The 18,780-nt window shown below is 42.5% G+C and overlaps 1 protein-coding gene across 1 annotated transcript in view; it reads left to right on the top strand.

Moving 5' to 3' along the window:
* The first annotated feature begins 2,756 nt into the window (after positions 1 to 2,756).
* The window catches only part of LOC113427892 (lipopolysaccharide-binding protein-like), a 29,435-nt gene continuing 13,411 nt past the window's right edge, over positions 2,757 to 18,780 (top strand). The window contains exons 1-7 of the mRNA XM_087959116.1: positions 2,757 to 2,957; positions 4,948 to 5,062; positions 5,926 to 6,054; positions 7,053 to 7,208; positions 12,429 to 12,492; positions 15,818 to 15,881; positions 17,768 to 17,859. Of these exons, the coding sequence (XP_087815242.1) occupies positions 2,849 to 2,957; positions 4,948 to 5,062; positions 5,926 to 6,054; positions 7,053 to 7,208; positions 12,429 to 12,492; positions 15,818 to 15,881; positions 17,768 to 17,859 (729 nt within the window). The 5' untranslated portion in view covers positions 2,757 to 2,848. The remainder of the gene's footprint in view (positions 2,958 to 4,947; positions 5,063 to 5,925; positions 6,055 to 7,052; positions 7,209 to 12,428; positions 12,493 to 15,817; positions 15,882 to 17,767; positions 17,860 to 18,780) is intronic.

Below are 18,780 nucleotides of genomic sequence, written 5' to 3'. Positions count from 1 at the left end.
TATCAATTGTGGAGCCAACCAGAAACCCCCCCACCCGTGCCATAAAGTGTCTCCTGACGCACCATGTTTCCCACCCACCCTCAACTAGAAGCTCCTCTCAAAATTGTGATGCTGACTGGTGACAGGGAGCCACAGCAGAGGGATGAAAGAGTCCCATGCGGCTCCAGAGCCACGGGTTGCCAACTCCTGCCCTAGCTAGACCATTCCAGACAAATGGTTCATTGGACGGGTGCTGCCATCCTTGTATTAAAAGTCCTGGAGAAGGAAGAAGTAAATGGGATCCAGATGGGATCTTCAGAGGAGGAGATCTTCGGTGTTGGTCCTCTCGTGAAGAATTGAAATACCTGATTGTAAATGTATTAACAGCGGCTAGGATTGTATTTGCTAAAAACTGGAAAAATGAGAAAATACCATCCCAGGAGGAAATCATTAAGAAAATATTGGAATGTGCTAGAAATGAGTAGATTGACATTTGAAATTAGAGAACAAGATGATAAACAATTCTATAAAATATGGGACCTTTTCTACCAATGGTTAGATAATAAAATACAATAATAGAATATTTAGAATTTTAGAAAATAATGAATATATAAAGATTTATTTCTTTTCTTTTTTGATATTATATTTATAAAATGTTATTAGGATAGATTTGGTATGACTATATGATTTGTTATAAAATAAACTAAGTAAACTATAGTTATCTCGTAAAGTATGAATGAATAAAATCATGGTCAAATGATTGTTTAATAGTGATATTAAGGTATATAATTTCTGATTGACAATATGAGATATTATGTAATGTAATTGTAATTGCGACCACGAAATGGATGCACAAAAAATTGGTAAACCAACCGATACACTGTTTGTATATTTATGAAAGAAAGTTGGATGTTTTTATGTTTTGTCTGTTTTGTTTGTTTTTAAAAATCAATAAAATTGTTTTCAAGAATTGTGGAACTCTTCACATTGGTGAAGTCCTCTGGTGAAGCATTGCTAGAACCAAGGAGGAATTTCCTAAGAATCAGCCAGTGGAAGTTCTGGGTGCTCAAAAAATGGAGGCTTTTAAAAACAAGAACAGATAGGCAGAAAAACAGCTTCTATCCCAGGGCAGTAGCCCTGTTGAATTCTACTGTATAGTGTAATGTTGGTGTGGTGTCGTGGGTTTTCAATTCAATGTGTGGAGGGTGAAGGATGTGGGTTTGTGTTTATTTTCTTGGTCATGACGTGCACTGAAGACGGTGTTTGATTTCGTTGTACGAGGTGCAATGACGATAAAGACTAGACTAAACTAAGAAAAGAATGGACAGCCATTTGTCTGGAATGGCAAAGTCTCCTGCTCAAGTAGGGGGTTGGACTAGAAGACCTCCAAGGTCCATTTCAATTTGGTTATTCTATATTCTACTGGCGATCTTTTACAATGACCACTTTACAATGATAGAGATCACGTGAAGTATTAATACCACTCTATAAAGCCTTAGTAAGACCACACCTAGAGTACTGCATCCAGTTTTGGTCACCACAATATAAAAAAGATACTGAGACTCTAGAAAAACTACAAAGAAGAGCAACCAGGATGATGAGGGGACTGGAGGCTAAAACATTATGAAGAACGGTTGCAGGAACTGGGCTTGGCTGGTCTAGGGAAGAGAAGGACCAGGGGAGACAGGAGAGCAGACTTCCAATATTTGAGGGGCTGCCCCAAAGAAGAAGAGGGGGTCCACAAGCTATTCTTCAAAGCACGAGAAGGGAAGATAAGAAGCAGCAGGTGGAAACTCATCAAGGAGAGAAGCAACCTGGAACTAATGAGGAATTATTTGATAATGGGGAACAATTAATCCATGGAATAATTTGCCTCCAGAAGTTGTGAATGCTCCAACTTCACCATCAGGGAGGCGTTACAGGTGTCTTAAAATGAGGACTAATAGATTGAGAAACAGTTTTTTTTTCCCCAGCAATTGTCTTGAATCAAACAGTGCGTTTGTGATTTAGTCCTATTATTATTATTGTAATTGTTCTAATTTTTAAATACTCTGTAGTGTAATTGTGATGTGGTGTTTAGGGCACTGCGCTGGAGTAGCTTTCAAATTTCATTGTATTCGTGGAATGCAATGACAATAAAGGCATTCTATTCCAACACTGGAATTATGAAGAGATTGGATGACCATTTGCCTGAAATAGGATAGGGATTCCTGCCTGAGCAGGGGTTGGAAGACCTCCAAGGTCCCTTCCAACTCAGTTCTTCTGTTCTATTCTGACTCTGTGGTTTCTTCCCCAAACCCCAAACATTTTAACCTTGACCTCACCCCTTTCCTAAGAGATCTGTAGGGGGCGTGCATAAGTGCACCAATCGTGCCTACCGTCCCTGTCCTATTGTTCCTTTTGTTTTTCTTATATGTACCCATTTCATGTTTTCGTAACTATGTTTATACTTATACCTGTTATCTTGTAAGCAATTGACAAATCAAACAAATAAAGTAAAACATAAATATACTAAACCATGCTCTGATGTTTGCTTTCTATCCAACCGGCGTCACCCTGAGCATCAAAGCCACAATCTCTGTTGTGAGTCACGGGATGGCAATGTCCAGGCAGCCACTGGACATTGTCCCCCATCCGAAGTGCCTCTGGGGGGGGGGGGGAAATCCCATTCCAAATCTAGGCTGGGAACGGGTCAACCAGGGAAAGCCGCTTTCCGGAACGAGAGTGCAGCTTCCTGCTTCTTCTCAAAGGTGGCAGTGGGGAGAGTTTGGTTCCTGTTTCTCTGCATTAGAGGCACCCAGCGGCAGGGCGACTCCAGACACCCATCCTGGTCTGAGCAGAAGGTCTCCAGGAGTTTGGAGGTGGGAAGATGCGCAGGGAAAGCCTTCTGGTGCTCGGGATTTGCTGGTTCCTGTCCTCCTCTGAGGGCGTAAACCCAGGTTTTGCAGGCAGGATCACCAAGAAAGGATTGGACTATGGTAGGTACTCAGCTGTTCTTTCCAGTAGAGCCCCCTCTCTGCCCCACAGCCAACCGTCGGACAACGGGTGGGGTGCAAGGAGAACAGGGTGGGGTGACTCAAAAGTGACTCTCTCGTTTAGAACAGTTGGAAGGGACCTTGGAGGTCTTCTAGTCTAACCCCCTGCTCAGGCAGGAGGTTCTATATCATTCCTGACCAATGGCTGCCCAGTCTCTTCCTGAAAGCCTCCAATGTTGGAGCACCCACAGCTCCTGACAGGCAGCTTCTGCTCCACCGGTTGATTGTTTCTCACTGCCCGAAAGTTTCTCCTTAATTCTCCGTCGGAATCTTTCTTTGGAGATCTTTCCATCTGTTGCTTCTTGTCCTGCCTGCAGAGAACGACCCCCCTCTTCTCTGTAACAGCTCCTCAAATATTGAAAATGCCATCAGGTCACCCCTAGCCCCTCTTTTCATTAGATTATTCAATTCAGCTGGAAGGGACCTTGGAGGTCTTCTAGTCCAACCCCCTGCTTAGACAGGAAGCCCTACACTATTTCAGACAAGCGTCTGTCCAGCCTCACCTTGAAAGCCTCCAAGTGATGGAGCACCCACAATTTCTGGTGGCAAGCTGTTCCACTGGTTAATTGTCCTCACCATCTGGAAATGTCTCCTTATTTCCAGGTTGTTTCTCTCCTTGATGAGTTCACCGAACCAGCCATAACATTAGCACCCTGCCCCTGACTTGATCTCTAACAAACTATACCTCTCTCTCAAAAAAAAGACCCAAGGTTTGGTGGGTTATTATTATTTTTTTAGAGATTTAAGGTTTTAGAGATTTAATGGCCAGGTTTGCACATTCTCTATTGGAGAATGTGACTTTTGGGGGGTTGTTTCTAACTTCTAATATTACGGGGTTGTGTCAAATCCGAAATTACTACGGACTTTGCCAATTTGATGCTTTCCTAAATAAAAGAAATTGTTTTGCAAGATGGACTTTGTTCTTTTCTTTTTGAAATGGATTTCATCACTTGGAAACCTGACACACTGTTTTAGACTGTTTACTTGTGACGGACTGATTGCAAACATCGGATACAATCTGGTGGTGATCCAAGAAGGAGGTAGTTGCTAGGCGGGATGGAAATCCCATCTCTTTTTAACCTGCGTTGCAACCTGTGTAAAAAGAGCCGTGAAGTTGCTTGTAACCAACAGGAGATTCTTTTGACATGGGATGAATGAAGATACAACTGGCCCACCATTGGGCAGAGGGGCACAACGGCTTGAGGGAGACGTCCCTGTGGGGAGTGGTGGCTTCTACCACATCGAAGTTCATTGAGCTGCCACTGGTCTTTTAAAAAAAGACACCAAAGAAGAGAATAATGTGGTGCTGGGTGGTTTCCTTTCAGAAGTCTCATGACCCAACTAGGGAACATCATCAGTGGTAGAAGGGAGTGGGGTTTGGAAAGAGATGGGGGGGAGGAGGAGGAAGCAAAAGAGAAAGGCTGTGTGGTCCTTGGTGCTTTCTGAACTGGGTGGTTTTCTTGCAGATGTTTCATGATGCAACTAGGGAACATCATCGATGTTAGAAGCAAGAGGGATGTGGGGGGAGGGGAGGAGGAGGAGGAGGAGGAGGAGGAGGAGGAGGAGGAGGAGGAGGAGGGAGGAGGAGGAGGAGGAGGAGGACAACTAAGAGCAAGAAGAGGAAGAAGAGAAGGACAATTATGAGGTCCCTGGTGCTCTCCGAGCTCAGTTCTTTTCTTGCAGACATTTCATGGCCCATCTAGGGAACATCATCAGTGCTAGTGAAAGGCAGAGAAGTTACCTCTTCTAGCACTGATGGTGTTCCCTAGTTGGGTAATAAAACATCTGCAAGAAAACCACCCATCTCAAGACAGCACCCAGGATCTCAACAAATATGACACATTTCATCTTAAAAAAAGAATGAGGAAGTGATAAAGGAGTTAAAAAAAACAAAAAACCACCACCAGCACATAAGTTGCCCATTTTTTTTCAGCATGCCAAGAAGGAGTCGCCACCTTGCAGAAGGATTTGCCTGCCATCACCCTCCCTGAATTCTCCGGCTCCTACAGGGTTAAAATGATAGGAAATGTCAACTACAGGTTTTACAGGTGAGGCTGTTTTTTTCTCTTTTAAGACTTGGGATGTCCAGGTGAATCTCTCAGAGCCCCCAAATGGGGCAGCAGCTGCTGTTTGCAGAAGTATGACAGGTTAACAGAGTTGGAAGGGACCTTAGAGGTCATCTAGTCCAACCCCCCCAAGCAGGAGACCCTATACCATTTCTGACAGGTGGCAGTTCAGGGGGTGGTGCCTTCTTGGCTGCAGGATGTTTTCTCCAGATCTTTTGCACCAGTCAAATGAACTTGAGGACACAGAGAAACCTCCAAGTGGCCTCAATGTCCCTCTAAAAGGGTGCAAATGACCGGCTCTCTGCAAGGAACATAAATCCTTCCCTTCCCCGCCATCCAGTCAGAGCTGAAGAAGCTCCTTGGATGAGAAGCGAAATGTCTTCAAAGAAAACTTAACACCTGCGATGACTCACTTAACAGCTGTGGCGAGAAAGGTCATAAAATGGGGGCAAAACTCACATAACAAAATGTCTCACTTCACATAATTTTTGAGGTCAGTTGTGGTCATAAGTCAAGGACCACCTGCAATCCCCAAGCCCAGAGCCCCACAGTGAATCCTGCTTGGTCTTCCTTGAGAGACCAAAGTCTTGGTCAACTTGAACTTCCTACTAGATCTGCTTGATGGATGACTCAATTTCCTGGTTTTGCACTTCATTTTGAAGCATAAATTTAACAAATTGTATGCATGCAGAGATTCTCACATTGACACCTAATGGAATTTAGCAAATTGTATGTAATTGGGTCTTTAATGGACCTGGTTGAACACACTGTGGGCAAAATTGAGCCCAGACACTCAGCTCACAAACTCAAAAGCTTTTTTTTCTTTTCTCTATCCTTGTTTGCAGTCTGAACATCCGTCGGTTCGAGCTATTCCACTCAACAATTGAACCCATGCCGGGCCAGGGCCTCAGGGTCTCCGTCAGCAATGCTTTGGCTGAAATGACCGGCCACTGGGAGCTGAAGAAACGTTGGTTGTGAGTCTCATTGCTCCTTACCTTTTTCTGTTGGTTCAGAAAAATACTCCCACATCACTTCTATGAGCTTGGGGTCCCCAATGCCCCTTCCAGGCAACTGGGCAAATTAATTATTTACCAGTTGAACCTCTGCAACACCTGGAAATTCAGCCTCATCTACAGCATGGGATGAAGTCAATCCATGGTCAAGGTCTTGCCTCTCCATGTGAGACCAAGTCCAGAAGAAATCTTCAGATGTAGTTCTTTGGGTCTCCAGAGGGCTCATCCAATATTGGTAGGAGGCATTGGTTGGTTGAGTGAGTTGAATGAATAGGTTGGTTGGTTGAGTTGGTTGGTTGGTTAAGTGAATAGGATGAGTTGGTAAGTTGGTGGGTTGAGTTGAATGAGTTGGATAAGTTGGTTGGTTGAGTTGAATGAGTTGGATAAATTGGTTGGTTGAGTTGAATGAATTGGTTGGTTGGTTGGTTGGTTGGTTAAGTGAGTTGAATGAGTTGGTTGGTGGGTTGAGTTGCATAGGTTGATTGGGTGGTTGAGTTGAATGAGTTGGATAAGTTGGTTGGTTGAGTTGAATTTGGTTGGTTAGTTGGTTGGCTGATTAAGTGAGTTGAATGAGTTGGTTGAGTTGCATAAGTTGATAAGTTAGTTGAGTTGAGTGAGAAACAAAAGCCCACCTTGCTTTTTACTGTTATTGAATTGTTGTTAATTTTAATGCTTTTATACTTCTTCTTTTTGCCATTGTAAGCCTCTGGATAGTGATGTGGGTGGCAAATCAATTTAATAAATAAATAGATATTGGCCTTTAGATGACTGTTGAAGTCCTCAAAGGTCATGCCCTGTGGTCAAAAGTGATACTATCAGTTTGAGCAGTAGGTGGGGACACAAGGAGGAACTGAGTGGTAGGAGTACCTTTTTCAGCCTAGCCTTAGGATGGTACCTTCGTCATCACTCAAGAGGCTGAGATTTTTGTGAATACTTCTGTATATTGTGTCTCCTACCAGGAAGGATGATGGCTCCTTTGAACTGAAGCTTGATGGCATCTCCATCTCTGTGGGCTTGAAGCTGGGGAGCGATGACACTGGGAGACCAACGGTTACCACCTTGGATTGCAACACCCACATTTCCAATGTCGACATTGATATTTCTGGCAAATGGGAGTAGGTTGATTTTCATTAATAGTCATAGAGGGTTCCTCATATGAATACTGTCTACCTCTCACCATAACGTCGTCCTCCTTCCCAGGGAAGTGGAAGGTCTGAAGTAGGGTTAAACATGATTTATTTAGAACATAGATAGAACATAGACTAAAAGGATTGGAAGGGACCTTGGAGGTCATCTAATCCAACCCCCTACTCAGGGCAGAAGATCCTATACCAGGATGTCAAACTCAAGGCCCAGGGGCCGAATCCAGCCTGTGATGTGGTTGGCTTCAGCCTACAGGGCCATCCTGGTCTACCCAATTTGAAGAGGAAACATCAGCCCACTCTACCCAGTGCAAAGAAAGATCAGGCCAGTGGTGGACTAGATGAGTTACAAGGTTCCTTCCAACTCTGTTATTCTGTACTGTCTGTTAGTTAGTAGTTTCTTGATTGGGGTATTGTTTGCTAACGTTAGTTAGCGATTGTTGGTTTAGCGTTAATCTTGATGTTAATCTTTGCTTATTTGGTTGTGGATTGGTGGTGAGCAATGATTTTGGTCTTTTTGTTTTCTTTTTTCTTTTTCTTTTCTTTTCTTATTGTTCCCTTTGAATGGTATGTAAAGGTTCTTTTTCTCTATGTGCCTGTTCATGACTGGATTCCAGGAAGCCTGCACTCAGTCAAATCAAACATCAACAGGCACATAGAGATAAGCAGCATTTACATACTATTCAAAAGAGCTGATCAAAATGTCGAAAAGAAAACACAAAGACCAAAGCATCTCACCAGCAATCCAAGACCCCACAGTCCAATTACTTCCAGGTTGTGTCATTCAGGTGGCACCTCTTACAAATGTTGTAAATGTTAACTATTAAAACAACAGAGAGATGGAAAATATTCCCTTGTGGAGATCAGAGTGAACATTTTAAAGAGGTCCATTTGACACATAAGACACCACCACACTAAGCATAACCTTCAAATGGTCTTGGTGTCTCTCATGATCCCATTGTTCAGATAACAGATAACAAATAATCAGAATTGGAAGGGACCTTGTAGGTCATCTAGTCCAACCCCCCACCCAAGCGGGAGACCCTACACCATTTCTGACAAATGGCAGTCCAGTCTCTTCTTGAAAGCTTCCAGTGACAAAACTCCCACAACTTCTGAGGGCAACTTCTGTTCCATGGGTTGATGGTTCTCCCTGTCAGAAAGTTCCTCCTTATTTCCAGGTTCAGTTTCCATCCATTATTCCTTGTCTGGCCTTCAAAGTGCTTTAGAAAATAGCTTGACCCCTTCCTCCACTCTGTGGCAGCCCCTCAAACATTGGACGACCGCTACCATGTCTCCCCTGGTAATTCTCTTCACCAGACTAGCCAGGCCCAGTTCCTGCAACTAACTGTTCATTGTATGTTTTAGTCTCCAGTCCCCTCATTGTCCTGGTTGCTCTTCTCTGCACTCTTTCCAGAGTCTCAACATCTTTTTTATAGTGTGGTGACCAAAACTGGATGCAGGACTCTAGGTGTGGCCTTACTAAGGCTTTATAGAGTTGTGCTAGTACCTCCCTGGATCTCGATTGTATCCCTCCGTTAATGCAACTTAGGATTGCATTAGCTTTTTTGGCGGCGGCTGCACACGGCTGGCTCACATTTAGCTGGTTGTCCACTAAGACTCCAAGATCCCTCTCATAGTTCCTGCACTTTTTTTTTAAATAAAGTTTTATTTGGGTTTTCACACATAAAAAATACAAGTAAAGCATCTTTTTTGAAAATAGCATGGTCCCGGGTTGAACTTCTTTATACAGACACCAAACTCAATTTCATGCTCCTTTTTGTGTTCTATTCCATATCTTATACTATTCTACATTTTCTGTATAGTTTTTCCCCTCTTTTAATTTTCTCAATTTTATTTTGATTATCTCATCTCAATTCAAATCATTATATTTATACTTTTGTCCGTTCTGTTTCAATTTCATATTAACTTTTCTCATTAAACAAATTTTCTCCTGTAGTTACTAATTGGAATATGACACCTTTATATCTTTTAATTACATCCATTCAACTCTTATTTAAACTTCAATATATACCTTAAGGTTATGACCTTCAATATAATACATAATACATAACTTCCAATTGAATTCTGCTTGGTACATTCTTATAATACACACTATATTGTTTTAAAAAAAGATTATAAATATATGTAATTATAAACCCTCATTCCATTCCAATTCAGTTCTATCATTAATAATCATTAAAATCTTAACATCTTTAACACTTATTTTCAATTAAATATCATACTTCCTTAAAGACACATATAATCTCCATAATTAATTTTTCCCTTATTTCTCTTCACATATGTTTTGTAAATCATTAAATATTCATTTTGTTACATTTGTTTATTAAAAAGCATTCCACTGAATTACAATAGCTATTTTATCAAACATTTTAATCATACATTGTTTCATATTTTCTAAAATTATTTCTATTTCTAATATAACCATACTATCTTATGTACCTTTGCAGAATCCATTTTTCTATTAAGTTTTCACCCCTTATCTCTAAATAGGCCCCGTTTCTCTATGTTTTGTTTCTGTCCTTTATAACTTCTTTTCCTTTCTTTCTTCCCTTTCATCTTCTCCCTCCCCTTTTTACCCCCTTGTCTCTCTACTTCTAATTCTCTCTTCTGCATTTCTCTCTTCTGTTCCTTTCTGATTTTATACTTATTTTTCACTCTATTTTTTTTTTTGAGTTGTTTTTTCCAATCTTATACTTTCCATTCTCTTTTCCCCCTTTCCTTTTTTCCCCCCACCTAAGATTACTTGTTCATTAAAGGTGGCTTCTTCTTTGTCACAATCTTCTTGTTCTGCAGGCATTTCTTGTTGTCTCTCATAATTCCAAATCTCCATTTCTAAAAACTGAAATGAGAAGCCAAAAGAACCGCTCCCTTCTTGTGCATCTTCTTTGTACTTTTTAAGTTCCATTTTCAGTTCTTCTAAAAGTGGAGCCATTTTAAACAGTTTTAAACAACCACCCAATTGATTTTAGTCATTCAAATACAATAACCAAAAATCCAGAAATCATCAAGTAATCCAAATAGTCCCAAGTTATTTCTTCTTATTTCTTTTTCCACTTTCTCTTGCTGGGGTTTTTCTTGTGATATTTCAGTTAGAATGTATCTTTTGGAAGTCTTGTTGAGATTTTGCTGTAAGTTCTTTTTAATTCCAGGCAGTCTCCTCCCTTCCAGATCCTGCCCTTCTATTCTTCCTCTCTCCTTTCCTGTTTTCAAAAGCTTTTAATTATCCAGAAATCTTTATTATCCCCTTGACTTTTTATTTTCAGCATTAAATGCCTATTGATGTAAAAGTGGATTTTTTTCCAATTTCAGTATAGGAAAAGGAGAAGAAAAAAACCAAACCTTTTCCCTTGTCTTTCTCCTTTGCAGCTTAAAAATCTTCTTAGGGAACAATGTTATTGTTTTTTTTTAATAGTTTCAATTCCAGGGTACCTTATTTGTTGCTTTTGCTGTTTGACCCGGTCAACCAAAACTTTCTCTTCTTATCTTCCTCCTGCACATTCTTTTCCGGTCGAGTTCTTCTTTGTGGTGGCCATTTCTGACCACTGCTGCAACTGCCTTCGGGAAAGGGAGTAATGGCCAGCTGGGGAGGAGAGATGCGGCTCTCCTCAACCCTGCTGGCAGTCTCCCCCCTCTTCACCACCTCTACGGGGTGGCTTAGCCCCGAAACCAGCCAGCTTGGGGCGCTCCAGCGGCGAGCACGGATCGAAGCCTCGCAGAAACAAGGTTTCGGTCTGTCGCTGAAGAAGCTCAAACCACATAGTTCCTGCTATTGAGCCTGGTTTTACCCAGTCTATATAGGTACTTTTGATTTTTCTTTCCTTTTACTTTTCTCGACATTGAATTTCATTTTGTTATACGGCCCAGTGTTCTAGTCTGTCAAGATCCATCTGGATCTTCAGCCTATCTTCTTGGGTGTTAGCTATTCCTGCCACCTCAGTATCATCTGCAAATTCGTTAAGTTCCCCTTCTATTCCCTCACCTAATTTGTTAATGAAGATATTGAAGAGTACTGGGCCTAAGACGGAACCTTGTAGCACCCCACTGCTTACTTCCCTCCATGTAGACTTAGACCCATTAAGGACTACTCGTTGAGTATGGTTTGCCAGCCAGTTGTGAGTCCATCTAGTGGTGGTGCTGTCTATTCCACTTTTTTCTAGCTTATCAAGAAGTAGATTGTGGTCTACTTTGTCAAATGCCTTGCTGAAATCTAAATATATTATGTCCACAGTATTTTGCTGGTCTATTAATTTAGTCACTGTGTTGAAGAATGAAATGAGATTGGTTTGGTATGATCTGTTTTTAACAAACCCGTGCTGACTGCTAGTTATTACTTTACTTGTTTCTAGATGTTGGCAGATCTGTTTTTTTATTATGTTTTCCAGTATCTTCCTGTGTATTGATGTTAGGCTGATTGGTCTGTAGTTTCCTGGGTCTGTTTTTTCCCCCTTTTTTGAAGATGGGAACCACATCTGCTCTTTTCCAGTCCTCTGGTAGTTCCCAGGTGCTCCAGGATCGAGAAATATCAGACGCCCCTCAACTCCATAGGGTCTTCTATGCAGTGGTGGGATTCCAAATTTTTTCCTACCGGTTCTATGATAGCGCGCTTCACTCTCCTAGAACTAATCTGAACTGGCTGGATATCAAAAGAAACTAAAAGATTTATTAGGAGCAATGTGTCCAGCATTAACCTGTATGAAGCCAACTCTGGCATATGTAACTTACAGTCACCTGTGACCCTGTTTCCCCCCTCCCTCCCCCTGGGTGTGTCATAAATCAGATTCTCCAATTAAGCACATTCACATGCTGGGTGTCATCAATCACATTCTCCAATTAAGGATTTCCATGGGCAGAAGATCCGATAGTTTAGCTACAATCTTTGTAAGATAAGTACTGGAATGTACCTCTGGTTTTTAAACTGCTGCATTGCTCCTTCAGATTTCCTCGCCCCCTCCCTTGTTTATGGCAACTCAAAAACAGGCATAGGAATGCTTTATGAGTTGACAATGGAACCCCTTTAGATGTTAAAAAAAACAATCAAGGATGAGGAAGAGAAACAGGAAATATCCCCTTGTTTTTTCTGAGCTCTTGAAGAAGCCACAGAGGCTTTTGAGGGTCAATTCACCAAGCTATGGACGATGAGCCTCATGGGTGTGGTCTTTGCTTTTGCAGGTGGCTGTATAACCTCTTCGAAAGAAAGATTGAATCATCTTTCAAGGCAGTCATGGAGAGCAAGGTAAAGATTCTGAATCCTGGGCCTTCACACCACGCTTGACCTCTAAGAAAAGAGATGTCAGGGTTTCCGACGATTGCCCTAATTCAATCATAACCCTCGAGCCAAGCTTCAAAAGAATCCAAAAGATTTATTAGGAGCAACATGTTGGCATTGAGCCATATGAAGCCAACTCTGCCACGTGTAATTTATAGTCACCTGTGACCCTGTTTCCCCCCTCCTGTCTGGGTGTGTCATAAATCAGATTCTCCAACAAAGCACATTCAGAGTCTGGGTAGCATCAATCACATTCTCCAATGAAGGATTTTCCTGAGCAGAAGATCTGGTAGCCTAGGCTACAATCTTTGTAAGATAAGCATGGAATGTACTTCTGGTTTTAAATGCCATACTGCTCCTTCAGGTTCCAACCCCCATCCCACCCCCGGTTTATGGCAACTCGAAAACAGGCATAGGAATGCTTTATAAGTTGACAAGAGATATGCAAGGACAAGAAAGCATCTCAGCTTTCCACACGGGAAGCTGTCCACCCAAAAATGCCATTCAAAAGTACACCTGGCTCAACAGGGGCACCTGTGAGAGGGATTGAGGTGTCCTGATGGACGATTGCTGGAGTGTGAGCCAGAAGTGTGCTGCAGATGCCCAAAAGGTCAACGCAGTGCTGGACTGTATCAAGAGAGGGATAGCATCAAGGTCATGAGAAGTGATACTACTGCTTTATACCAATCTAGTGGGACCACATTTGGAGTCTGCATGCAGTTCTGGTCATCACAATATTTTTAAAAATTGCTGAGGCCCTAGAAAGAGTATAAAAGTAAAGGTCAAGGTTCCCCTCCTTGCACATATGTACTAGTAGTTTTCCGGCTCTGGAGGCGCTACTCATCTCCATTACAAAGCCGAAGAAGAGCCAGTGCTGTCTGAAGACGTCTCCGTGGTCATGTGGCCGGCAGGACTAAATGCCTTCGAAGGCACACGGAATGCTGTTCCCTTCCCACCAAAGGGGTCCCTATTTTTCTACTTGCATTTTTTTAAATATGCTTTCGAACTGCTAGGTTGGCAGAAACCGGGACAAGGAACGGGAGCTCCCTCCATGACGTGGCGCTAGGGGTTCGAACCACCGAACTGCCAACCTTTCTGCTCGACAAGCTCAGTGCCTTAGCCACTGAGCCACCGCATCCCTAGAAAGAGTGTATATATATATATATATATATATATATATATATATATATATATATATATATATATATATATATATATATATATATAGAGAGAGAGAGAGAGAGAGAGAGAGAGAGAGAGAGAGAGAGAGAGAGAGAACAGCAATGAAGATGATAAAGTCTCAATAGGATGACGAATGGCTAAGGAAACTAGATATGTTTAACTTAATGAAAAGGAGGACTGGGGGGGGCATGATAGCAGTCTTCCAGTGTTTGAGGGGCTGCCCCAAAGAAGAAGAAGGGGGTCAAATTATTCTCCAAAGCCCCTGAAGGCAGGACGAGAAGCAACGGATGGAAACTAATCCAGGAGAGAAGCAACCTGGAATTCAGGAGGGATTTCCTGACAGTGAGAAGAATTCACCAGTGGAACAGCTGGCCACCAGAAGTTGTAAATGTTCCAACACTGGAGGTTTTGAAGAAGAGACTGGACAGCCATTTGTCTGGCATGGAATAAGGACATAGAATATCGAATAGAATAATAGTTGGAAGGGATCTTGGAGGTCTTCTAGTCCAACCCCCTGCTCAAGCAGGAGGCCCTATTTCATTTCAGGTAAATGGTTGTTCAGTCTCTTTTGGAAACTTTTGAAAAGGGCTCTTGCCTTGCCAAGGGGGAGGACTAGAAGACTTCCAAGATACCTTCCAGTCATAGGATTCTATGATAGTACATGTTAGAATAGAATAGCATAGAATAGCATAGCATAGAATAGAACAGAATAGAGTAGAGCAGCATAGCGCAGCATAGTGTAACGTAGCATAGCGTAGAGTAGAGTAGAGTAGAATAGCATAGCATAGCATAGTGTAGAATAGCATAGCATAGCATAGTGTAGAGTAGCATAGAATAGAATAGAGTAGAGTAGAGTAGAGTAGAATAGTGCAGCATAGAATAGAATAGAATAGAATAGAATAGAATAGAATAGAATAGAATAGAATAGAATAGAATAGAATTGAGTAGAGTAGAGTAGAGTAGAGTAGAGTAGAGTAGAGTAGAGTAGAATAAAATAGTGTAGAATAGAATAGAATTGAGTAGAGTAGAGTAGGTAGAATAGAATAGAATAGAATAGAATAGAATAGAATAGAATAGAATAGAATAGAATAGAATAGAATAGAATAGAATTGAGTAGAGTAGAGTAGAATAGAATAGTGTAGAATAGAATAGAATTGAGTAGAGTAGAGTAGAATAGAATAGTGTAGAATAGAATAGAATAGAATAGAATAGAATAGAATAGAATAGAATAGAATAGAATAGAATAGAACTGAAAGGGACCTTGGAGGTCTTCTAATCCAGCCCCCTGCTCTGGCAGGAGATCCTATACCATTTCAGAGAAGTGGCTGTCCAATCTCTTCTTAAGAATCTCCAGTGTTGAAGCACCCAAGCCTCCAGTGGCAAGCAGTTCCACTGGTTAATTGTCCTCACTATTAGGAAGTTTCTCCTGAGTTCCAGGTTGCTTCTCTCCTTGATTAGTTTCCAGCCGCTGTTTCTTGTCCTGCCTTCGGGTGCTTTGGGGTATAGGTGGACACCCCCTCTTCTTTTTAGCAGCCCCTCAAATACTGGAAGACTGCTATCGCGTCCCCTCTAGTTTTCACTTTAGATTAGACGTACCCAAATCCTGCAGCCGTTCTTCATATGTTTTACGGAGTCCTTCAAGGGGTTTATTTATTTTATCTTAACTGCTCTTCGGGGAGTGGTCAGCAACTGAAAGTCCTTTGTAGGGATCTTGTGACCCTGAGCGATCAAACAGAATTCAGGCCAGATTTTCAGACACGGTCCTTGGTTATATTGCCTAAACAAGCCACATATTTTTCAAGTGATCTCACCAAAGGGTTTTTAATCTAGCTTTATCCTAATAAAATGGTTTCAGCGGCCAGCTTTGAAGACTGTTTTTGAGGCGATGAATGCCTTTGCAAAACTCCGCTTGTAGCCCACAAATGCCTTCTCTGGGCTGGCCTACAAATTTAGGAGGTGTCACATCCAGCAACCTGCCAGGCTAGGAAATGATGGCTTGGAGAGAACCTGGCCCTGTTTTAATATCTTTTCTGGCTCCTGCTGAAAGTCGTTGCTTTATTTTGCTTTTCCTCTCTTTAAGGATTGTCTTCTTGTGCGTTTTTTTTTCCAGATCTGTGAGATGGTGAGAATTTCCGTTAACTCCAAACTGCAGTCCCACCTTCAGTCGTTGCCAAGTAAGAACAAAATCCTTGGAGCATTGATGGACCCTCCAAAGCTTTCTCCATCAGAAGGACAAGAGCATCCTATGAGGAAACCAACAAGCTTTGTTTGCATCTCAGTCTTTCTGCCTAGCTGGCCTGCAGCTTCTGGTCTCTCTTTTGTCCTAGTATTGGATCCCTTATTATAGAACCACAGAGTTGGAAGCTGCCTTGGAGGTCTCCTAGGCCAATATCCTGCTCTATACCAGTGGTGGATAACCTTTTTGGGGTTCCTGTGCCAAAAATTGGGCACGCTTGCATGCTCATTCTTTCATGCCAGCACCCAGAAGGCAATACATGCCCCACCACCCCCCACCCCCTACACATGCGGTGGGTTTGAGGCTTTCTTTGAACTCCTGGAGGCTTGAGGAAGGCTTCCGCAGGCTTCGCAGGCTTTGCAGGCTGAAAACTAGGCCTGTTTTGTCACTTCCGGTATTTCCGGAAAAACAGGAAGTGACAAAACGGGGCTAGTTTTCAGCCTGCAAATCCTGCAGAAGCCTCTGGGAGGCCGAAAAAGGCCTCAAACCCACAGAAAATCAGCTGTGAGGCTCACACATGCACAGTGAGGTAAGTTTGCCTGCAGCTTGCATGCTGGCACCAATGGCTCTGCATGCCACCTGTAGCACGCGTGCCATAGGTTCGCCATCCCTGCCCTATACCATCCTGAACAAACGGTTGTCCTGTCTTCTTAAAAACCTCTAGTGATGGGGCACCCACAACTTCTAGAGGCAACTTCTGTTCCACAGGTTCATTGTTCTCATTGTTGGAAAATGGCTCCTTGGTTCCAGGTTGGTTCTCTCCTTGATTAGTTTCCATCTGTTACTTCTTGTCCTTCCCTCTGAGTCTGGAGGCTAAACCAAACTATCAACCTCCCAAAGTTGCTTTTTCCAAGAGACAACTGGACTTTCTGGTTTTTCTTCTTTGAAGACATTTCACTTCTCATCCAAGAAGCTTCTTCAGCTTTCGGTTCTTGGATGAGAAATGAAATGTCTTCAAAGAAGAAAAACCAGAAAGTCCAGTTGCCTCTTGGAAAAAGCACCTTTGGGACAACCATGATGTGGATGGCTGAGAACCTCCATGAACTGTGAACGTAGATGGACGTAGATATGACTAGTCTAACCAAGAGAAGGACTAGGGGTGGTATGATAATCTTCCAGTATTGAGGGACTCCAACAGAGAAGACGGAGTCAAGTTATTCTCCAAAGCACCTCATGGCAGGAGAAGAAGCAATGGGTGGACGCTAATCAAGGAGAGAAGCAACCTGCAACTAAGGAGAAATTTCCTGACAGTGAAAACAATTAACTAGCGGAACAGCTTGACTCCAGAAGTTGTAAATGCTCCAACACTGGAGGTTTTCAAGAAGAGACTGGACAACTATTTGTCTGGAATGGCCTAGGGTCTCCTACTTGATGGATTTCAAAGACCAGTCATTGTGCAGGGTGCCAAGATGTCTGACTGCCTGGGCAGTGTTTATTCTTTTTATATGTTTTGTTTACAAGTAGCAAAAGGCAACATAGATACAGCATTAGGATTGGTGAATCCCCTCACCAATCCTTAAGAATAGTGGTGATGTTAGTAAGGTGAGATCATTGTACCAAGTGCGGGACTTATCAGCCTGGGACAAGGAGTGAGATCATGCAAAGAGGCCCGTGTATATTAGGCACAGCAGTGTGCTGCATGCGCCTCTACAGGATCTCTACTGCTACTACACTACTCTGGGCAGGGGGTTGGACTAGAAGACCATCAGGGTCCCTTCCAGCCCTAGGATTCTAAGATTATATGATTCTCCATCATCCTTGAGACTGTCCTGCAGAAGGGACCAAGTTCCTTGATGTCATTCCTATGTTGTCTCTCCCACCCAGTTACAGCCAATATCGACCACACATCAAGCATCGATTATTCTCTGGTTGGGCCACCAGTTGCGACAAGTCAGTGTGTAGACCTGGACCTCAAGGTGAGCTTCAACAAGAAAGCTTGGAAGATGATGGGACTGCAGAAGGAAACCTCCCAGGTGATAGAGTTTGCCTGTCCTTCTTCCCTCCTTCCCTCCCACTTCTCAGTTATCTGGAGGTCTCAGTCTCTTTTTACCAATACAGGATACTGTTGTGCCATTTTGGGAGTTACCCTACAGTTTTTCTTTGCTTCTCGCTTCAAAATGAGGAGATACCAGTTTCCTGACTTGGAGGTGGGTGGACATGTTAGACCCCAGAAGAGACTTCTGTACTATTTGCCTCTTAGAGAGCCAGTCTGATGTCATGCTCAAGGCACCAAGCTAGAAAACGGGAGTATGGGAGTGCCAGTCCCATGTTACGCATGAAATCCAGCTGGGTGATTTTGAGTCAACTGCCAGGAGATGGTGAGTTCTAGTGCTGCCTTAGGCAGAAAATCCATCTTCAAAAAAGGGGGGAAAAAACAGACCCGGGAAACTATAGACCAATCAGCCTAACATCAATACCCGGGAAGATACTGGAAAAGATAATTAAAAAAACACAGATCTGCCAACATCTAGAAACAAGTAAAGTAATAACTAGCAGTCAGCACGGGTTTGTTAAAAACAGATCATGCCAAACCAATCTTATTTCATTCTTCAACACAGTGACTAAATTAGTAGACCAGCAAAATACTGTGGACAAAATATATTTAGATTTCAGCAAGGCATTCGACAAAGTAGACCACAACCTACTTCTTGGTAAGCAAGAAAAAAGTGGGATATATAGCACCACCACGAGATGGATTTGCAACTGGCTGGCAACCCGTACTCAATGAGTAGTCCTTAATGGGTCTAAGTCTGCATGGAGGGAAGGAAGCAGTGGGGTGCCACAAGGTTCCGTCTTAGGCCCAGGACTCTTCAATATCTTCATTAACGAATTAGATG

The sequence above is a fragment of the Notechis scutatus genome, chromosome 3 (assembly GCF_049901735.1).
Source record: "Notechis scutatus isolate UNSWTSFEM ecotype Mainland chromosome 3, rNotScu1.2, whole genome shotgun sequence".
Lineage (NCBI taxonomy): Eukaryota > Metazoa > Chordata > Lepidosauria > Squamata > Elapidae > Notechis > Notechis scutatus.
This window is presented reverse-complemented; position numbering and strand designations above follow the sequence as displayed.